This window comes from Magnolia sinica, chromosome 2, assembly GCF_029962835.1.
Source record: "Magnolia sinica isolate HGM2019 chromosome 2, MsV1, whole genome shotgun sequence".
Taxonomy (NCBI): domain Eukaryota; kingdom Viridiplantae; phylum Streptophyta; class Magnoliopsida; order Magnoliales; family Magnoliaceae; genus Magnolia; species Magnolia sinica.
The window spans coordinates 131,718,134-131,737,633 of record NC_080574.1 but is presented as its reverse complement, the minus strand read 5'-3'; the positions used below and the strand labels follow the sequence as shown (position 1 = coordinate 131,737,633).

The 19,500-nt window shown below is 40.5% G+C and overlaps 1 protein-coding gene across 5 annotated transcripts; it reads left to right on the top strand.

The window, feature by feature from the left end:
• Nucleotides 1-302: 302 nt before the first annotated feature.
• On the top strand, nt 303-17,739 carry LOC131237672 (tetraketide alpha-pyrone reductase 2). 5 transcript variants are annotated; one of them, XR_009167368.1, is made up of 8 exons: nt 303-557; nt 926-1,100; nt 1,826-1,998; nt 2,295-2,483; nt 2,584-2,746; nt 3,436-3,571; nt 4,590-4,779; nt 5,149-5,382. XR_009167368.1 is itself a non-coding variant. In XM_058235569.1 (7 exons), the coding sequence occupies exons 2-7, from the start codon at nt 995-997 to the stop codon at nt 17,533-17,535; spliced, it is 963 nt and encodes a 320-aa protein (XP_058091552.1). In that variant the 5' UTR covers nt 303-557; nt 926-994; the 3' UTR covers nt 17,536-17,710. The 5 variants fall into 5 exon arrangements, 4 of the variants coding, with proteins under 4 accessions (XP_058091552.1, XP_058091551.1, XP_058091554.1 ...); XM_058235569.1 differs by lacking the exons at nt 2,295-2,483; nt 2,584-2,746; nt 3,436-3,571; nt 4,590-4,779; nt 5,149-5,382 and adding exons at nt 14,041-14,229; nt 14,319-14,481; nt 16,399-16,588; nt 17,394-17,710; XM_058235568.1 differs by lacking the exon at nt 3,436-3,571 and having other exon boundaries at nt 5,149-5,439.
• The last annotated feature ends 1,761 nt before the right edge of the window (nt 17,740-19,500 follow it).

Sequence of the window (19,500 nt, the reverse complement as noted above, 5' to 3'; positions counted from 1 at the left end):
GGACCATTAATGGACTACAAAAGCTTTGGATCAAGCTAGTATTTATTTTTTACCTTTATCCACGCTCAGGTGGCTTTATCCACAGATTGAATGGCAAATAAATGAAAATATTAAGCTGCAACGTAAGAAGTTTTTAACCGTGGGGCATTTAATCACCACTGTTTCCTATTGTATTGTCCCCCTGATATTTGGAAAAACGGATGGACACTGATACAAAATACATTCATGAAGGTGGGCCTATGGTAAAGGGGCATTAGATGTCTTAACCTACACGCCTTCCGAGAATAAAAAAACAATTGCAAAAAAAAAAAAAAATCAAAGCAGTTAGCACAGCTCTTTTGTAAAGCAAGAAAACAAAAAAGAAAAGTTCTCTTCGCAGAGCAGTAGCAACGGCAGCAAAGGTGATTCAACAACCACAATTCAACGCTTCAACTTCTGACCTTGATGACGGAAAACGGCAATTGTTAAAACCCTCTGATAAAGCGGAGATCAGATGGTCTATCTTTACTGAAATCACGAACAGAGTATTGTGGTGAAACTAGGAATCGCTTTAGATGGTATGATCTTCTAGACCATTGATTTCTCAGAGTTTTTCTTTTCTTTTCTTCTTGTTTCTCAATTGATTCCCAAAACCCCCTTTTTATAGTAGCTGGTCCATCAATCTACCGGTCGGATCTTCAATACCCAAAAAAAAAAGGCTTTTCGTGTTTGGGAAACACTCATAGATATTAAATATTTGATTTAAATGGTCAAGAACAGATTTTAAGAATTAATGTTTATAATAATTCAGTATTCAAAACGGTTTTAAAAATCTTAATAAGAAAACCATTGTGAGAATTTCCTAGCAGTTGATAGAATGGAGCTAAACGCACACTGTAGTCTAGGGCTTTAGAGTTTTGGTTATAACCTCCTTGCCTTTATACAGGCGAGATAAAGGGGAAAACAAGAGAAAAGATCAGGTGTTGTGATTTGCATACAACGCAGACGCACCGAGATGCCAGAGTTCTGTGTAACAGGTGGGACCGGATTCATAGGAGCCTACCTAGTGAAGGCCTTGCTTGAAAAGGGCTACCATGTTCGGACCACGGTACGCGACCCAGGTGCGTGTTTTACGTTTATCTGGTCTTGAGGTTGATACGATGTACTGGTCCTAGTTCGTTGCGACTTGAAATTGTAGACATGGTACACCGTAGGTGAATCCAGACCGTCTATCTGGTTGGTCGTAATGTAAGGTGTCCATGGTACGAAAATTGTGCTGGTTGGTTGACTTTTTCCTTTTGAAGATGGACCGTTGACTGTGCTGGCAGTTCGAAAGAATGGAGTGCTTGAATTCCATGATTGGTTTGGTTTCTTTCCTGTTGTAGACGACGATGGTGGGGCCAACCAGATGGACAGTGTTGATTCATAGTTGGGAGAAATGCTAATGTTATTCTTGTAAGGAAAGATCGAAGAAACGACCCGCTGGGCATATGCCAGCATGACAGATCGCCTTGGGATCCTGGCCATTCATCACTCATCAGGCATAGCCGGCCATTAACATGCCTGGTCCGAAAATCAAATCCTTCCTTTCTTTAGTGTGATAAAAATGGACGGTTAAAGAAAAAGATGACCGATTGTGGCCTACCTGATTGGTGGGCTACCTTGATTTAAGGACAGGGCATGTTCACTGTAGGCCCCACATGATCAGTGGCCTAACTCTTTTTAAGGCCCTCAAATGGTGATTAATGATTTTTTTAGATTGAGTAATTAATGACTTGAGGCCACTAATCTCTCTCTTGACTCTTTTTTTTTTAAAATTTTTTTTAATTTTTTTTAATTTTTACAGATGATGAACGGAAGGTTAGTTTCCTTTGGAACATGAGTGGGGCCCAGGATAGGCTAAAAGTTTTGAAAGCTGATCTAATGGTGGATGGGAGCTTTGATGACGCGGTGGACGGTGTGGATGGTGTGTTCCACACAGCATCTCCTGCTAATATGGGTCATGGCGACAACGTTCAGGCAAGCAAAACAAACAAAAGAAAAGACACACCATGGTGGGAGTCATGAACCTAATGGTGCACCAATGCATTGGTGGGCACTTGCCTGGCCTGAGTTGAGTCAAGACTCAGCTGAGTTGGAATTCACTCAGTCGAGTCAAGCCAGTTCTGAGTTGAGTCGAGACTCGACTGAGTTGGAGTTCACTCAGTCAAGTCAGGCTAGTTCTGAGTTGCCCCATAAGCACAACCCATGCACATAAAAACAATCCATACATCAAAATCAATGGTGGAAATTTACTAGAACATGTTCTCTTGCAGGCGACTTTGATCAAACCATGTATAAAAGGCACGACGAATGTGATGAGATCCTGCGCGAAAGCGAAATCCGTGAAGCGTGTTGTGCTTACATCTTCATGTTCTACGATCAGGTACCGTGAAGATGCAACACAAATCTCCCCTCTCAATGAGTCACATTGGAGTGATATTGAGTACTGCAAGCGTTACAAGGTAAGATGCAGAGTCTTTTGAGAAAATGTTAGGACATGAAGGTCGTTTTTCATGCTCCCAATTGCATAGGAAGCTGATTCATGTTTGGGATTACATGCAGTTGTGGTATGCGTATGCGAAAACAGTAGGAGAAAGAGAGGCTTGGCGATTAGCGAAGGAGAGTGGGATCGATCTTATGGCGGTGAATCCATCTTATGTGGTGGGCCCCTTGATTGCACCAGAGCCCACCAGCACCCTCCTCAAGGTCCTCAACATTGTAAAAGGTCAGAAATACCTTCAACTTTACATGTGAAGCCTTGGGCTCTTGATGTAGAGCGGGTCGCAGATAATTTCATGGCCAAGATGGACCAGAAAAGGCCCGATCGGGGACGGAGGTGATCCGGACGGTCAGAACCTAAAATGGACGTATCTCACAAACCGGAATGAGTTATCCGATGTGCCATGTATGATTTTGGGGTAGGATGAACTACTTTAGCCACCCAACCATGCTACGCTGGGCTGCACATGCCGAATTTGCGAAATACCATCAGATCGAGGGTCGAATTCTTGTTTTAATTTCATTTTTACTATTTATAGTAAGTTTTAGTTTGAGTATAACCCTTCATCTGTTGGACTTTAGGAGTTGCGCCCAACATGAAGAGTGTTTAGAATAGTTCAGGGAACATCATGGTTTGGCCAAATAAGACACTTACTATTTTTGGCCAAAAACCATGCACGCTAGTAGGAATCAAAACCATCTATAAATAGTAAGTTTAATATTTATAGTAAGTCACGATTTCTAAGATTTTTAGTTATAGTTTAATTCCAAAACTTCTTCCTATGGTTTATGTTATCATTTAAGAGGTTGTAAACTCGTTTTTCATCATCAATTAAATTATTATGAATTTTATTAGAATTATTTCTATTTTCTATCTCTCCTCATGGATTCGAGGTATCTCTGTCAGGAGTTCAGAGAAGTTCCGTGGATTTAGAACAGTTATCCCTCTAAGGAAGATGGTGCTCGACCTCTACACGTCCTCCCCTGTGTCAGCTCTGGACGTGGATGGCATGCCAAAGCCTTTTTGCAAGAACTTTCTCCGGGAAGCTAGGTGGGGCCCACCGTAATGTTTGTGAGAAATCCACCTTGACCATCTTTTTTGCCGGATCATGTTAGGACACGGGCCCAAAAATGAGGCAGATCCAAAACTCAAGTGGACCACTATAATGTTTATTTGCCATCCAACCTGTTGATAAGGTCACACAGACCTGGACGAAGGTAAAACACAAATAGCAGCTTGATCCAAACCTTGTGGCCCCAAAGAAGTTTTTAATGGTGGGGATTCAATTCCTACTGTTTCGTCCATCTGAGATTTGGGTGGTCTGCCTCTCATTTTTGGGACCATGTACTAAAATGTTCTGGCAAAGCTGATGGATGGCATGGATATACAACACATACATTGAGGTGGCCCCCATGGTCAGGGTCTCACCCACTAAGATGTTTCCCTGCCTCACCTAATCCACCACATCAATCATATGAGTTCAATAGCCAGATACTGAAATGTTGATAGTTGCAGCCAATTGATAAGTAGCCTATATCTCCCACACACTCCATTATTTGCACATGTGCTCATTCGGAACACACCTGCAAGATAGAGACCGTTCATCAATTAGGCACAACAATCAACATTTCCTGGCTCAATCACCTGTGCACTTGAACTAATCAGACCGGCTACACATGTAAGACCAAAATGGATATATAGTCAGTGGAATGATGGACGGTTTGTATTCAACATGCATGTGTGGTCCACTTGATGAACAGATGTGTGAGTGGAAATAGCAGGACATTGCTTCATGGGTCCCACATTATGACCAGTTATACACTGTGGTACTACTATCTGTATGGCCAGTGAAGATCATAAGCAGCAACTTCATTCCCTTGAAACTGAAAATTCCAAGTGGTTACAGTGGAGTGTTCCTCTCTCTCATTTTCTTCTCCTTCTCTAGACCGTCAGATCGATATCGTTCTTGCATACACACATCACAGTTTTTGCATACATTCAAAAATCAAAATAGCATCCACATAACTGTACACGTTCAAACATGATTTGAATGCCATGTTTTGTGTAGGAGAGAGCAGTGTCTATCCAAACATAACCATTGGGTTTGTCCACATCGACGATGTGATCGCAGCCCACATACTGGCCATGGAGGAGACTAGAGCCACAGGCAGGCTCATATGTTCAAGCTCAGTCACTCATTGGTCAGAGATCATCAAGATGCTCAAGGCCAAATATCCATCCTACCCAATCCCAAACAAGTGAGACTCTAGGCATCTTCTACATTTTCTCCCTGAGGTTTGTTAATTGGATTAGGAACTTGCACAAGATCCAGCCATCCATCATGAGGGTCCCACCATTTATATGCCATCACCCAAGAATTGGATTGGTTGATTCATCAAATGAACAACAATGGAAAAAAAGTACTAGATCCAACTTGCCACTCAATGAGTCAGCTGATCTGAACTTGGGCCAGGGAATATAAATGGAGGGCCCAAACTGATGTACGGCACAGATTTCCCACACATGCCAGCTTTGGAATTTACAGATATCTCTTCTTGAAGAGTGCTTTCTCCTCTAAGATTTGGGTTAGTTTGGATAAAGAAGGATTGAAGTGGAATGTTTTGTAGGTGTGGTGAACAAGAAGGAGACAACAACCCACATAGCATGGACACAGGCAAGATCGAGCAGTTGGGATTCCCCACCTTCAAGACACTCCCTCAGATGTTTGATGATTGCATCAAAACCTTCCAGGAGAAGGGATTTCTGTGAAATCATTGATGATGGTCCAACTTACACTTTCACTTGATGCATGGCCCACTGATTTCTCAATACAAAGGTTCCCCACCTGTAGCTTACTGTTATAGTGATCTTTATCAATTTCCTTTTTCCATTGAAACGAGGACGCTATGTTACATGAATTCTTGTTTAAGTTGGAGACAGCTCACTTCAGAAAAAAAATCCCATATGGGCAACATTCAAAGGATAGATGCATGTACATGCCTATGGTACATGTGGCGTTACATCCATGGTATGCAGGTAGGCACTGATCTTAACCTGTCAATTCATGGCCATGCATAGCAAGAATCAGGATAGAATGCTTATTTTCAAAATTAATTAAAATAAACAATGCAGGATCCACTACAATATTTGTAGAAGAAGCTTTTTCAACCACTCCACTTGTGGAGCATGCTATAGTTTGTGCATGTAATCCAACCCATCCAGAAGACTTGCCCTGTCAATAAAGTGGGACACCCAAAAAATAAGGCTGACCCACCATCATGTGGTCCACTACGTGAATTTTGAATCGATTGGGTAGATGTCTATTATTTTATATGGTGTGACCCACCTAAAGATTGTATATACCTGACTTGGGGCATCCCATCATCATGGTGGGACTGGTTAATGCACAAGTTAATACAGAACACGGTGGACCCCACACAGTTAAATAGCATTCACGGGTAGGTGAAAGGAAGCTCAAGCATCATGAGAAAAAGGTACGGACACATTTTTGTTAGGTTATGATATCCAGATATGGATGCGCCAACACAGATTGATAGGGTTTGGGATACTGCTACACATACCCGAAACCAAGGACATGAAGATGGATAATGTGTACGTGTATCTGAACTTATACATGATGGGATTGCCAGGAGTTAAAGATGATAGTGGACATTTCCACAATTTAGCAGTTTCTAAATGTTGGATGCACTAGTGAATTAAATTGCGACTGTTAAGGTCCGTCGTGATTCTGGCAGAGATTAATGATGTTGCCTAGTATTCAATGATGAGGATGTAGTCCTTAATTTCTTTCAAGTCCAGCTTGAAAGCGACCGAATGAGATTTGAAATGCAGACCATCCATGTGAATGCAAAGGAAATTGCAATTTGGTCATTCCACTTTGTTAGACTAGTAATTGCTATTTCAATTTGAGAGTGCATCCAAACAGGAGAAATGATCACATGCATTCAAACATATGGTAATTACCATCCCTTTGACCTGTGTGCAACCTATTACCATTCATTCGTTTGAGCTATGTGAGGCCAACTGTGATGTGTGAGTACCATCCAACCCGCACACTAGGTGCAGCCTCTCATGTTAGGCCTACACCCCAAAATCCACACGGTTGTGTATATGTAATCCAACTCAGTCATTGAGTTTCTCAAATCTGTCTTTTTTGACAATCTTTCTTTAAATCTAAATTGTTCATTGTATCGGGGTCATCGAATAGAGCCAGGGTATATGGTTTTCTTGGTGATTCAAAATTTACAATGGCGTACTTGAAAATTCTCGTACTAGATATCAAAACAAATTTAATCTTAATTAACGGTCCACGTTTAATTATCATTGCCCAATTTTGAAGAAAAAAATATGTGTAGTCAAGATATGGAAACGATTTGGACAAAATTTGATGGTTGACTGATAGTGGAAAATATCTAAATCTAAAATTTCACTAGTCGCATTTTAAAAAAATAAAATAAAGAAAGAAATTGGCTTTTGCCTGGCAAGATGAAGGGATCCATCTAAGTTGAAACCACTCCAGAAACTTTATATTGTTTTACTAGTGTGCCCTAATCTAACATGACATGCATTTACATAAACAAGAATCTATAATATCAATAATAAGAGCTATATAAGATAAAGAAGTAGAATCTACTTAATTAGTATCAGAAGAAAATGCTAATCAAACTTGCTAAAGTGCCTATTTTACTATTGGTGGACCCCATGTGCTTTGACGATTTATTGTGTTAACATTGCTTGAATGTTTGATCCACTCCCTCCATCTCATGCTTCTAAATCAAATGGTCACTCCAATTTTCACGAATCGAAAATCCAAATTCAAGTGACAAAGTCATGAGCCGTTGAAATTTTATGGAGAAATGGGCCTGTAAAGGGGCCCAACGTGATATTTGGGCTTGGCTGATGGACTTGATTTTAAGCCTGGATTGTACTTCTAGGTGAAGTTGGTCTTGAGTTAGCACAGGCCTATGTCTAGGCCTAACTCAACCATGGGCCTAAGTTTGAGCTTGGACTGATGGTGGATTGGGACTTGCTTCTGAACTTGAGCTTGATTGAGGGAAAATTTTAAAATTTTTCAAGAAGGCAAAAGGTAAAGGGATTTTTACCACAAAATTCCTGAGGAATATATATTTTATTAAATAATGCTTGAATGATAATAACTCACTATAAGTGCTTTTCAAGGGATGAAATTACAAAAATGCCCTCATTTGATTTCTTTAAAAAGTAATAAAATTCAAGACTTGTGGGGCCTCATGGTTTTGTGTACCACATCCAAGCAGTCCAACATATATAGCTCATCATCGCGATAACACAAACAAAACATCAGGTTTACCGTATCATCGTATAAGCTACCCTTGAATTAGGATATTTTGAATGATGTATATTATTTTCTTGGATTAGTTGATTTTATGATTGGATCTGCCATATTTTTAATTCATTTAATAATAACGCTTGTGTGTTTGGTGGATAAGTTGGATGTAAGACACATACTATGTAGACCTAAAATTCTTAATTCTCTACTTTGTTGTAAAGAAAAAGGAAAGTGGATTGAATACTGGGTAACTCAATATTCTATGGTGTCCACTGATTATGCATTTTATCGGCCCCCTCCATCCACTTTACAAGATAATTTTACGGCGTAAGTCCAAAATTGAAGTATATACAAAGCTCAAGTGGACCACTAGGAAAGGGTATGCATTGAGTGTAGAGGTGTACACGAACTAAGCTAGCTCAGTTAACTCACTCAACTCAACTCGAAAAAGCTCAATTCCACTCAGTTCGAAGTTGAGTTCGACCGAGTAGAGCTGATTTTTTTAGCTTGAAAATGAGTTCGAGCCAAGTTCGAGCTGGCCCAGCTCAACATGACTCGGATCAAACCCAGCTCGAATCGAACTCGGATCAAACCATTTCGGTGACTCAGTTACTTGATCTTGATGTTGCTCACCAAGTGTTTGATGAAATGACTTAAAGAAGTGTGGCTGGTGGCAAGGAAGGTATGTATATGAAACCAACACCCTTTTTTTCTTGAATTTTATGTTGCTTAGAAGGTGTTTGATAAAATACCTGTAAAACCATTGCTGCTATCTCAAATACAGTGAGATTTTGAAGGTGCAGTCAAGGCGTTTGTGAAAAATGCTGCAATGGTGAACTCGGCTCGATCTTGGCTCGAACTCAACTCAAACTGGCCCAAGCTGCTGACCGAACCGAGCCGAGCCGAGCTGGCCAATCAGGCTCGAGGACCGAGCCGAGCCGAGTTCGAGCTAAGGTCAACTAGTGGTCGAGCCGAGTCAAGCTGAGGCCAGTTCGACTCTATTGGACTCAATGTACACCCCTAATTGAGTGTCTACTATTGAAAATTTCTTAGGGCCACAAGTTTTGGGTCAAGCTTAAAACTATTTTTTTCCTTCATTCATGTCTATGTGATCCTACGAACAAGGTTTATGACAAATAAACATCACGATGGACCCTAAAAAGTTTCAACAATAAAAATCATTATTGTTATTGTTTCCCGTGGGGTGGTCCACTTGAGCTTTAGATATGCTTTAGTTTTGGGCTCAACCCCTAAAAAAAGCTGGAAAAATGAATAGATGACATGGACAAACGACATACATTCACCGTGAGCCCCACACAGTTTACTCAATATGATAAAAAGCTTGAATTTAGAGAGTTAGATGATAGATGGTATTAAAGAGACCTTTTATCTTAAGTTTTTCTCTAGCCACATCTATACTTTAACAATAAAACAAAACTCACTTTTTAGAACAGGATGAAGGGACAAAAGTGGACGATATAAGATTGAAAGATCCAAACCTTCCTTTTCAGAGTGGAAACAGACGTGAAACATATGAGAAAAGATTCATGATCCAGTCTTCTGGCACAGATACAACCTCGATGTCAGGAATTCCGTGCCATTTTCAAATCCTCTAGTGCAAAGCTAGCAGCATTCTCATCAAACAGAGCTTGATATGCTATCCATGGGATTCAATGTGTTTTGAAACCCTCATTGCCAGCGTCACCTTCCGACCACAGGCGACGTCCTCAGGCTGAGAGCACTTCGTCATTGGAGGAGCCTACTGTACGACTATCAAGACTACCAATTTGAAGCTGGTCCCACTGTACTGCCTACCCATGGAAAAGCTTCAGTCCGTTAGTTCACACAAATCGGAAGTAGTTATCACGGACAAGCCACATGTAGGGAAATTTGCACCTGTGGTTCTGGCCGGACCTTAGGTGCTGGACACGGTTCAACTAGGGAAGACTATTGAAACAGCACGTCAGAAGTCCCCAAGTGAAAAGAGGGCAATAATGTAATTTCTCCTCTATATAATAATAAATATTTTTTAAAAAGGACTATTTAGTAAAATCTAAATTGGAGAGGAGTTTTGCACTAAAAATCCAAAAATAATAATAATAATAATAACAACAAGAGATTCACATGGGTGGTCAGGAGATTCCTTGACCCTACTCGCCTTTCAAGATTTATTTTTATTTTTTATTTATTTTTTAAACGATCAAGAAGAAATTTCAAAACAGTCATCATTGCTCTTTTGTAAATTAAGAAGAAAGCTGAGAGAAAAAATTCTTCGTGGAAAAATAGCAACAGTGGTTCAACATCGTGGTATGATCTTCTACACCATTGATTTCTTAGAGTTCTTCTATTGTTTTCTTGTTGTTTCTCAATTGGTTACCAAAACTGCTTTTTTTTATAGCATCTAATCCACCAACCTAACGGTCGGATCTTCAATCCCCCCAAAAAGAGAAACACTTCTACATATAAATCTTTGATTCAAACGGTTAAGAACTTATTTTTAAAAAATAATATTTATAATAATATTAGTATTGAAAATAGTTTTAAAGGGCTTAATTAGAAAACCATTGTAAGGACAGGATGAATATTGAAGAGGGCCTGGTGGCGCCCTTAATCCAACACACTCAACATACAAGTTTGGCCCACTTAGCTAGCATATTAGCCTATTTTGGAAGGAGAAGGGGGTGGTCTTCATGGTTTGGTCTATTTGATCTCCTTGACAGTTGGATGAGGCTATCATGGTGTGTATGAAAGATCGTTCTATCATTGGATTCCTTCTTTGACTTTTGGCCCTCGACCAAAAATCATCTAGATTCATTATTTAGATGGGCCATGTCATAATAAATGATAAGGATAGATGTTGGTGGATTGCGGAAGCACACAGAGATAAATTTAGGATAGCAATCCAATGGCACCAAGCAAACACAAAGAGAACACAGGAATTTTAATGTGGAAAAACCCTTTCGGAAAAAAACCACATCACAAAGCGACGGATGATCAATATGAAAGCAGAAATTACATACAACGAAAGCTTACTTGATTCGAACAACCTCGAATCTCACCCTCGCTACACCTCTTTAAAACCCTAGGACGATTTAGAAACCTTTAGAATTACCTCTCAATCCCGTTTACACCCATATATATATATATATATATATATATATATATATATATATATATATATATATATATATATATCTTGAAAAGAATTCCAAACGAAATCGGAAACAAATCCCACAAAATCACAGCTTTGAGAAAAATCTGCGTAGAATCTGTTGATGCCATCGAAGACCTATTGATGGCATCGAAACTAATCTGTCGATGCCATCGAACACTCATAGATGGCATCAAACTAACACATTAACTGGCCAAAGACAAAACATGATTTTTCAAAAATTCTATATGGTATCACTCATCGATGATATCGAAAAAGTGTCCAGTTAGTCCAGCAACTAACTGAAGAAAATCCAGAAAACATCGATGAGATCGAGAATTGTTCGATGTCATCGAAGGTGACATTGAACAGGCTGTCGATGGCATCGACAGACACTGTATCTGACTCAATTTAAGACATCAAATACAACAATAGATACCAAAATCAAACAATGGATGGTATTCTAAGCCGCCTTACAACATTTGTCTATCCTCATAATATTATTTTATCGTGTTGTTTTATTTGCTTTAAATTGTAATTGAGTATGAGAGATCTACCTCTCCTTATTAGCATTCTAATAAATCTTATGTATGATTAATGGTCTGTTAATTGTTTCTTCTTTACTCATGATAACAAATCTTTTACAAAATTGAAAATGACCAGAGAATATAACAAAAACTGCCTGAAAATTTAACAAGCTTACGAAAAATCGTTACACGCAAAAGCCTGAATGTGGGAGTCATTATAGTGTGTCTTTTATTAAACATGTTAATCAAATCTAACTCACTTGCAGGAAAGATACCAAAATTGAGGAGATTTAAAACTCATGTGGCCCACACAATAGAAGGTTAGAGGTTTTATGAAAAATTTTACATTGTTCACATTGATATCACCTATCCTAGTTTTTATTTTATTTTATTAGGAGATTGATCTTTTGTGAGGTTTACCATTGTATGGTGGACCTCATAGAGGTTAGAAGTTCTGTAAAGTGTTGCTCAAATTTGATTGCGTTGATTGAACTCCCCAGTCGAGTTAGACTGAGTTGAGTTGAGTCAAGTCGAGTCGCGTCCAGTTGAGTTTTTAAACAGAGCAGATGTTTTCATGCAACCCAAGAACAGCAGATTTTGATTATATGGTCGGCACTTACGTCAGGTATAATTACTTTCACATGGAGCCTCGGATGTATAACCATTCCGCATAAGACATTCATCCAAGGGCCAAACACGATTCTTTTGCCTAGCAATATCAGATCTCAGCCTTTAATTTATTCACACCAATTTGCACTATTTTTAAAGCTACATCATGCTGGCATTTATTCCTAAAAATGCTCCACAAATCATGTGACTCACCAAACACAAAACTGATTAGATAAAAGACAAAAGCTTTTGATACTCTGGAAGAGTGTGATAGATGATATTCAGGCACGCAAATTAAACTGTCCAGATCATGGGTTGCAGCTTAGATGTACCATGATCCAAAATTAATATTATTCGATCATCTGACTATTGGATTTGTAGACATTGTTAGATCGTTAAAAATGAAAAATATCCAATGGTCCTACTTCATCAAACAAGTCTTCAGAAATCAGAGTTGGGATTGTTCAGAAAATCTGCTTTTAGGACTGAATTCAAGAAGCCCGTTTAATTTAACTTAATTTTTTGTTTAATGTAATTTAATATATTCCACATACTCAGCGCCTGCGTATCAATAGTCATACGCTGCCAGAGTATATAATAACTCCCCTTAAATAAATGGGCGAAACTGTAATTTTCGCGCTCCGGATCCACTAAATTGTAGCAACTCACCTTCCACATACTTATCACACATCCAAACCAATCAGGAACGTCTAAACCATGGGTCCCATAAGTGGTTGGTGCACAGAACAAAGATTGGAACAATCCAAACATCCAACCGTTGATTTTTTTTAGATAAGATACATCCACAAGATGGCCCCCAATGTAGACGGCTCCATTAGTGCAGATGTGCCACATGAACGGTAGATAAAGTTGCCACACAATTGCCAGAACGGGGCTAAACGCACACTGTAGTCTACCACTTCAGAGGCTTGGTTCTAACCTCTTTGCCTTTATATAGGGGAGATAGGGGACCAAAACGTACCCAAGTGAGAAGAAGAGAAAACAGGAGGTGTTGTGATTTACATACAACGCAGCGTACCAAGATGCCAGAGTTCTGTGTAACAGGTGGGACCGGATTCATAGGAGCCTACCTAGTGAAGGCCTTGCTTGAAAAGGGCTACCATGTTCGGACCACGGTGCGGGACCCAGGTGCGTGTTTTACGTTTATCTGGTCTTGAGGTTGATACGATGTACTCGTCCTAGTTCGTTGCGACTTGAAATTGTAGACATGGTACACCGTAGGTGAATCCAGACCGTCTATCTGGTTGGTCGCAATGTAAGGTGTCCATGGTACGAAAATTGTGCTGGTTGGTTGACTTTTTTTTTAAGATGGACCGTTGACTGTGTGGCCGTTCGAAAGAATGGACCACTTGAATTCCCTGACTGGTTTGGTTTCTTTCCTGCTGTAGACCACCATGGTGGGTCCAACCAAATGGATGGTCCTGATTCACAAAGGGGAGAGAAATGCTATGGACATGATCCAGATGACATTCAGTTAAGACCATCCCTCCTTATGTGCCACGTGTATGGAGATATAGAGATTGATGACGTGCACCCCATTACTCTCTCTCTCTCTCTCTCTCTCTCTCTCTCTCTTATCTTTTTCAGATGATGTCCAAAAGGTTAGTTTCCTTTGGAGAATGAGTGGGGCGCAGGACAGACTAAAAGTTTTAAGAGCTGATCTGATGGTGAATGGGAGCTTTGACGATGCAGTGGACGGTGTGGATGGCGTATTCCACACGGCATCTCCTGTTCTTGTACCTTACGACAACAACATTCAAGTAAGATAAACATAAAGGAATCCTTACTCATGCCTAATGTAGTGGTAGACTTACAAAACTCTCAAAACAATCAGTACATCCAAATCAATGGTGGAAATTCACTAGAGAATGTCCTACTGCAGGCGACTTTGATCGATCCATGCATAAAAGGCACGATGAACGTGATGAAATCCTGCACTAAAGCGAAATCCGTGAAGCGAGTCGTGCTCACATCTTCATGTTCTTCGATCAGATACCGTGATGATGTCACACAAATCTCCCCTCTCAACGAATCACATTGGAGCGATATAGAGTACTGCAAGCGAAACAACGTAAGATTGCACCATACATAAAAGGTCGTTTTTCATGCACCCAATTGCACAGGAACCTTATTCATGCATGTGAATGTGATTGCATGCAGTTATGGTATGCATATGCGAAAACGATAGGAGAAAGAGAGGCTTGGCGATTAGCTAAGGAGAATGGGATTGATCTTGTGGTTGTGAATCCGTCTTATGTGGTGGGCCCCTTGATTGCACCAGAGCCCACCAGCACCCTAAGTGTGGTACTCAACATCGTAAAAGGTCAGAAATACCCCACTCTTGGACCCTACCATGATGTATGTGTTTTATCCACGCCTTCCATTCATTTTTAAAGATCATTTTAGGGTTTATTCTAAAAATGAGGTAGATCTAAAACTCATGTGAACCACACCACCGGAAAACAGTAGTTATTGAATGTCCACCATTAAAAACCTCCTAGGGCCCACTGTAATGTTATTTGACATCCAACCTGTTGATTAGGTCGTACAGACCTGGTTGAAGGGAGAAAAAAAAAAAAAAGATCAGCTTGATCCAATACTTTTGTGGCCCGCAATAAGTTTTTAAATGGTGAGCGTTCAATCAACACTGTGTGGTCCACTTGAGATTTGGATCTATCTCATTGTTGGGCTCAGGTCATAAAATGATCTGTAAAAATGGACGGATGGCATGGATGAAACACATACATCATGATGGGTCCCACATGGCACCGCAATGTCGCTAGCTAATCCGTTTCCGAAATACCCAAATCCCTGCAATTTCTTTCCCGCCCTGTAAACGTGCCACTTGTGTATAACATCCAAGCCGTTCAAAAAAGTGGTATGCATCAGAAAAGTCACTTGTTGGGGTGACCATATTTTCATCAGGTGGGCTATAGCATTAAAATCAATGGACAGGCAATGGTTTGATTCAATATACATGTGTGGCCCACTAAATGAGTGGATTGTTCTTGTTTTCTCACCAGATGATCTTTATTGTATGGACGACCTTTTTCACGTATCAGATGTTCCAGCAATACTGACGTGGAAGCCATCCGTTCCAATCTTTCGTTTTAGATAACGTCCGTCTGTTTCACACATCCACCAGGTGGGCCACTCATGCACATCAAATACAAACCATTTACCAAATTCCCACTAACTAACCATCTATTCTGGCTTTTACATGTTGTCTATCACATAAGACTTCAACGGTCAGATACGGAACTATTGATAGTTGCCGCCAATTGCTGAGTCTCCTATCTCTCTCACACACGCTATCGTTTGCACACGTGCTGATTTGCAACACGAGTGCAAGATAGAGACCATTCATCAATTAGGTACAATCATAAATACTACAATGGACGGTCATTGAAACGGAAGCGGATTGCGTAGTGAGTAACTCACTCCAATCAGCGTACTGAGTAAATTCTGTGAGGTCCACCATGATTTATATATTTTATCCGCTCCGTCCATCCATTTTATCAGATAATTTTCGTATTTTACCCCAAGAATGAAGCGTATACAATGTTCAAATGGACCACACCATAGGAAACAGTTGAATTGAACGTCTACCGTTGAAAAATTCTTGGGGGCCACGGAAGTTTTGGATCAAGCTTATATTTGTGTCTTCCCTTCATCCATGTCTGTATGATCTTATGAACAAGTTGGATGATAAATAAACATCGCAGTGGGGCCTACCAAGGTTTCAACGGTGGAAATCATTATCCCCACTCTTTCCTGTGGTTTGATCCACTTGATCTTTGGATATACTTAAATTTTGGGCTTAACCCCTTAAATTAGATGGAAAAACGGATGGACGGCGTGGATTGACCACATACATTCAAGGTGGGCCCAACTGAGTTTACCTGGTACGATAAGAGCGTACTAACTCAGTACGCAATCCGATTTCCAATGGAACGACAGGCGGTTTGTATTCAACATGCATGTGCGGTCCACTTGATGAACAGACGTGTGTAAGAGGAAATGGTATGACATCGCTTCATGGGCCCCATATTATGAAACTGCAAATTCCAAGTGATTACAGTGGACCGTTCTTTATCATTTTCTTCGCCTTCTCCTGACCGCCCAATCGATATCGTTCTTGCATAAACACATTGCAGTTTTTGCATACATTCAAAAATCAAAATAGCATGCACGTGATTGTACATGTTCAAACATGATTTGGGTGTCACATTTTCTGTAGGAGAGAGCACTGTCTATCCAAACATGACCATTGGATTTGTCCACATCGACGATGTGATCACGGCCCACATACTGGCCATGAAGGAGACTAAAGCCACAGGGAGGCTCATATGTACGAGCTCAGTCGTTCATTGGTCTGAGATTGTCGAGATGCTCAAGGCCAAATATCCATCCTATCCAATTCCAAACAAGTGAGATTCTAGGATATCTTCTACTTTCAAGATCCAGCCATCCATCACGTGGGTCCCACCATTTATATGCCATCGCCCAACAATAGGCGAAGAATGGACAAAACCACATCCAACCTGCACCGTCGACCGTTCAATAAGTCAACTGGCCTGAACTTTGAGCCAGGGCATATAAATGCGGAAACGGATTGGCTACTCCCCCTGCCACCAGCCCGGTGGCTGGTGGTCGGTGCTCTGTGGGCCCCACCATGATGTATGTGTTTCATCCATTCCGTTCATCCATTTTTACAGATCATTTTAGGGCTTGATCCTAAAAATGAGAAGGATATAAATCTCAGGTGGACCACACCACAGGAAAACAATAGTGATTGGATATCCACCATTAAAATCCTCCTAAAGCCCACTGTACTGTTTATTTGATATCCAATCTGTTGATTAGGTCATACAGACCCAGATGAAGGGAAAAAACAAAGATCAGCTTGATCCAAAACTTTTATGGCCCCCAAAAAGTTTTTAATGGTCGACAATCATTCAACACTGTTTCCTATAATGTGGTCCACTTGAGATTGGGATATACCTCATTTTTAGTCTCATACCTTAAAATGATCTATAAAAATAGATGGACGGCATGGATGAAACACATACATCATGGTGGGGCCCACATATCACCAACCACCAGCCATTGGCTAGTGGCAGGGGAGTAGCCAATCCGTTTCCTATAAATGCAGGGCCCCAACTGATGTACAGCTCAGATGTCCCACACGTGCCAAATTTGGATAAAGTAGGATTGAAGTGGAATGTTTTGTAGGTGTGGTGAACTAGGAGGAGACAACAACCCACATAGCATGGACACAAGCAAGATCAAGCAGTTGGGATTCACCACCTTCAAGACTCTCCCTCAGATGTTTGATGATTGCATCAAAACCTTCCAGGAGAAGGGATTTCTGTGAGATCATTGATGATGGTCCATTTCCACCAGCTTCCACTAGTTTGATTTTGATACATGGCCCGATACAAAGGTTCCTCACCACTAGGCTACCGTTATAGATATCTTTGGCAATTTCCTTCTTCCATTGAAATAAGGCTATGTTACATGAATTATTTTAAGCAGCAGATGCATCACGTGTGAAAAAATCTGAAATGGGTAGCATTCCAAAAGATAGATGAATGTACACACACCTATGGCACATGGGGCGGCACGTGCATGGTATGTAGGTGGGCACTAATCTTAAGCTTTCAATTCATGGCCATGCATAACAAGAATCAGGATGGAATGTTTATTTTAAAAACTAGTTAAAATTTTAGGAGACAGGATCTACTACAATATTTGTAGAAAAAGCTTTTCCCACAACTCTGCTTGTGTCGCACGCTATGGTTTGTGCGTGTAATCCAATGCATCCAAAAATAAGGCCGACCCAGCATCATGCGGGCCACCACATGAATTTAGAAGTGATTGGGTAGATGTCCATTGTTTCATATGGTGTGGCCTACCTAAAGATTGTATAGAACTGATTTTTGGAGCATCCCATCATCATACAGTTGATAACACTAATAAGTTCCATGCATGTTAACAACCTTAACAAAATTTACCAGCACAAGATCCATGAATCCTGCACTTGGGGTTATAAAAACCGACATTTAAGTAGTGAAATCCCGACTCCGATATTTGTATCCATGACCATGTAAAAAGATAAGAAAGGAGAAATGGAATTCTTGTGAGCAAGAAAAAAGCAAAATGTTATAGATACAATGGGTGGCAAGATCGTCATGTTGTAATAGTAACATCATAGGTAAGTTCGATGATGGTATGGTGTTCGACTTTGACTGAACATGTGATATTTAGGAGAGCGGTGGGTAGCACATGCATTACAGGAAATGTAAGTGGAGAGGGGTAGGTAGCACATGCATTGCAGGAAATGTAAAAGGGCAAGTTGGAGAAGGAAGAAACTTTAGCATAGTGGGAAAACCATACAGAAACATCTTTGTTAGGTTATGATGTCCCAGATACAATGCAAACACAGATTTATAGAGTTTGGGATACAGCCTCACATATCCGAAACTAAGGACATGAAAACCAATAATGGGTACATGTATCAGGTCTCACACCGGCATGCCATGAGGCGATTGCCAGGAGTTCAGATGATAGCGGACCTTTCCACAACTTAGCAGTTCTGACACTGTTTGGATGCACAAGTGAATAAAATTGTGAACATTAAGCTCCATCGAGATTCTGGCAAAGATTAATGATGTTCCCGAGGATTCATGATGAGGACAGCCCTCAATATCTTTCAAGGCCAGCATGAAAGCAACTGCGTGTGATTTGGAATGCAGACCATCAATGTGAATGCAAAGCAACTTGCGATTTGGTTATTTACACTTCGTTAGGCTAGTAATTGCAATTTCAATTTGAGAGTGCATCCAAACATGGTGAATGATCACATGCATTTGAGCTGTGTGGGGTCCACCATGATGTGTGAGTGCCATCCAACCTGTCCACTAGGTGCATTCCCTCATGTTAGGCACACACCCCAAAATCCAGCCTGATCCATATGAGAGGCATTAAGGGAAGTCTCACCATAGAAACTTCCATGTGGAATGTGGGTCCGCCATGCTGTGTATATGTGGTCCAACACAGTCATCAGGTGCACACCCTAGTAGGATGAAGGGCCACACCTAAGTACAAGCCACTCCAAAAACTTAGGTGGGACACAACAAGTGAATATATAGATTTTAGGCGCAATAGTGCATTGCTCTTAGTGGTGTGCCCCATACAAGTTTTGGATCAGGATGATTATAGAGAGGTTATGGTGAACATGAGGGTGGCACAACCCACACAGCTTATGGTCATTACCATGCATTCAGATGTGTGTGTTCGTCCCCTCCAAACACACAGGAAGTTTTTTTTTTCCTTGCAA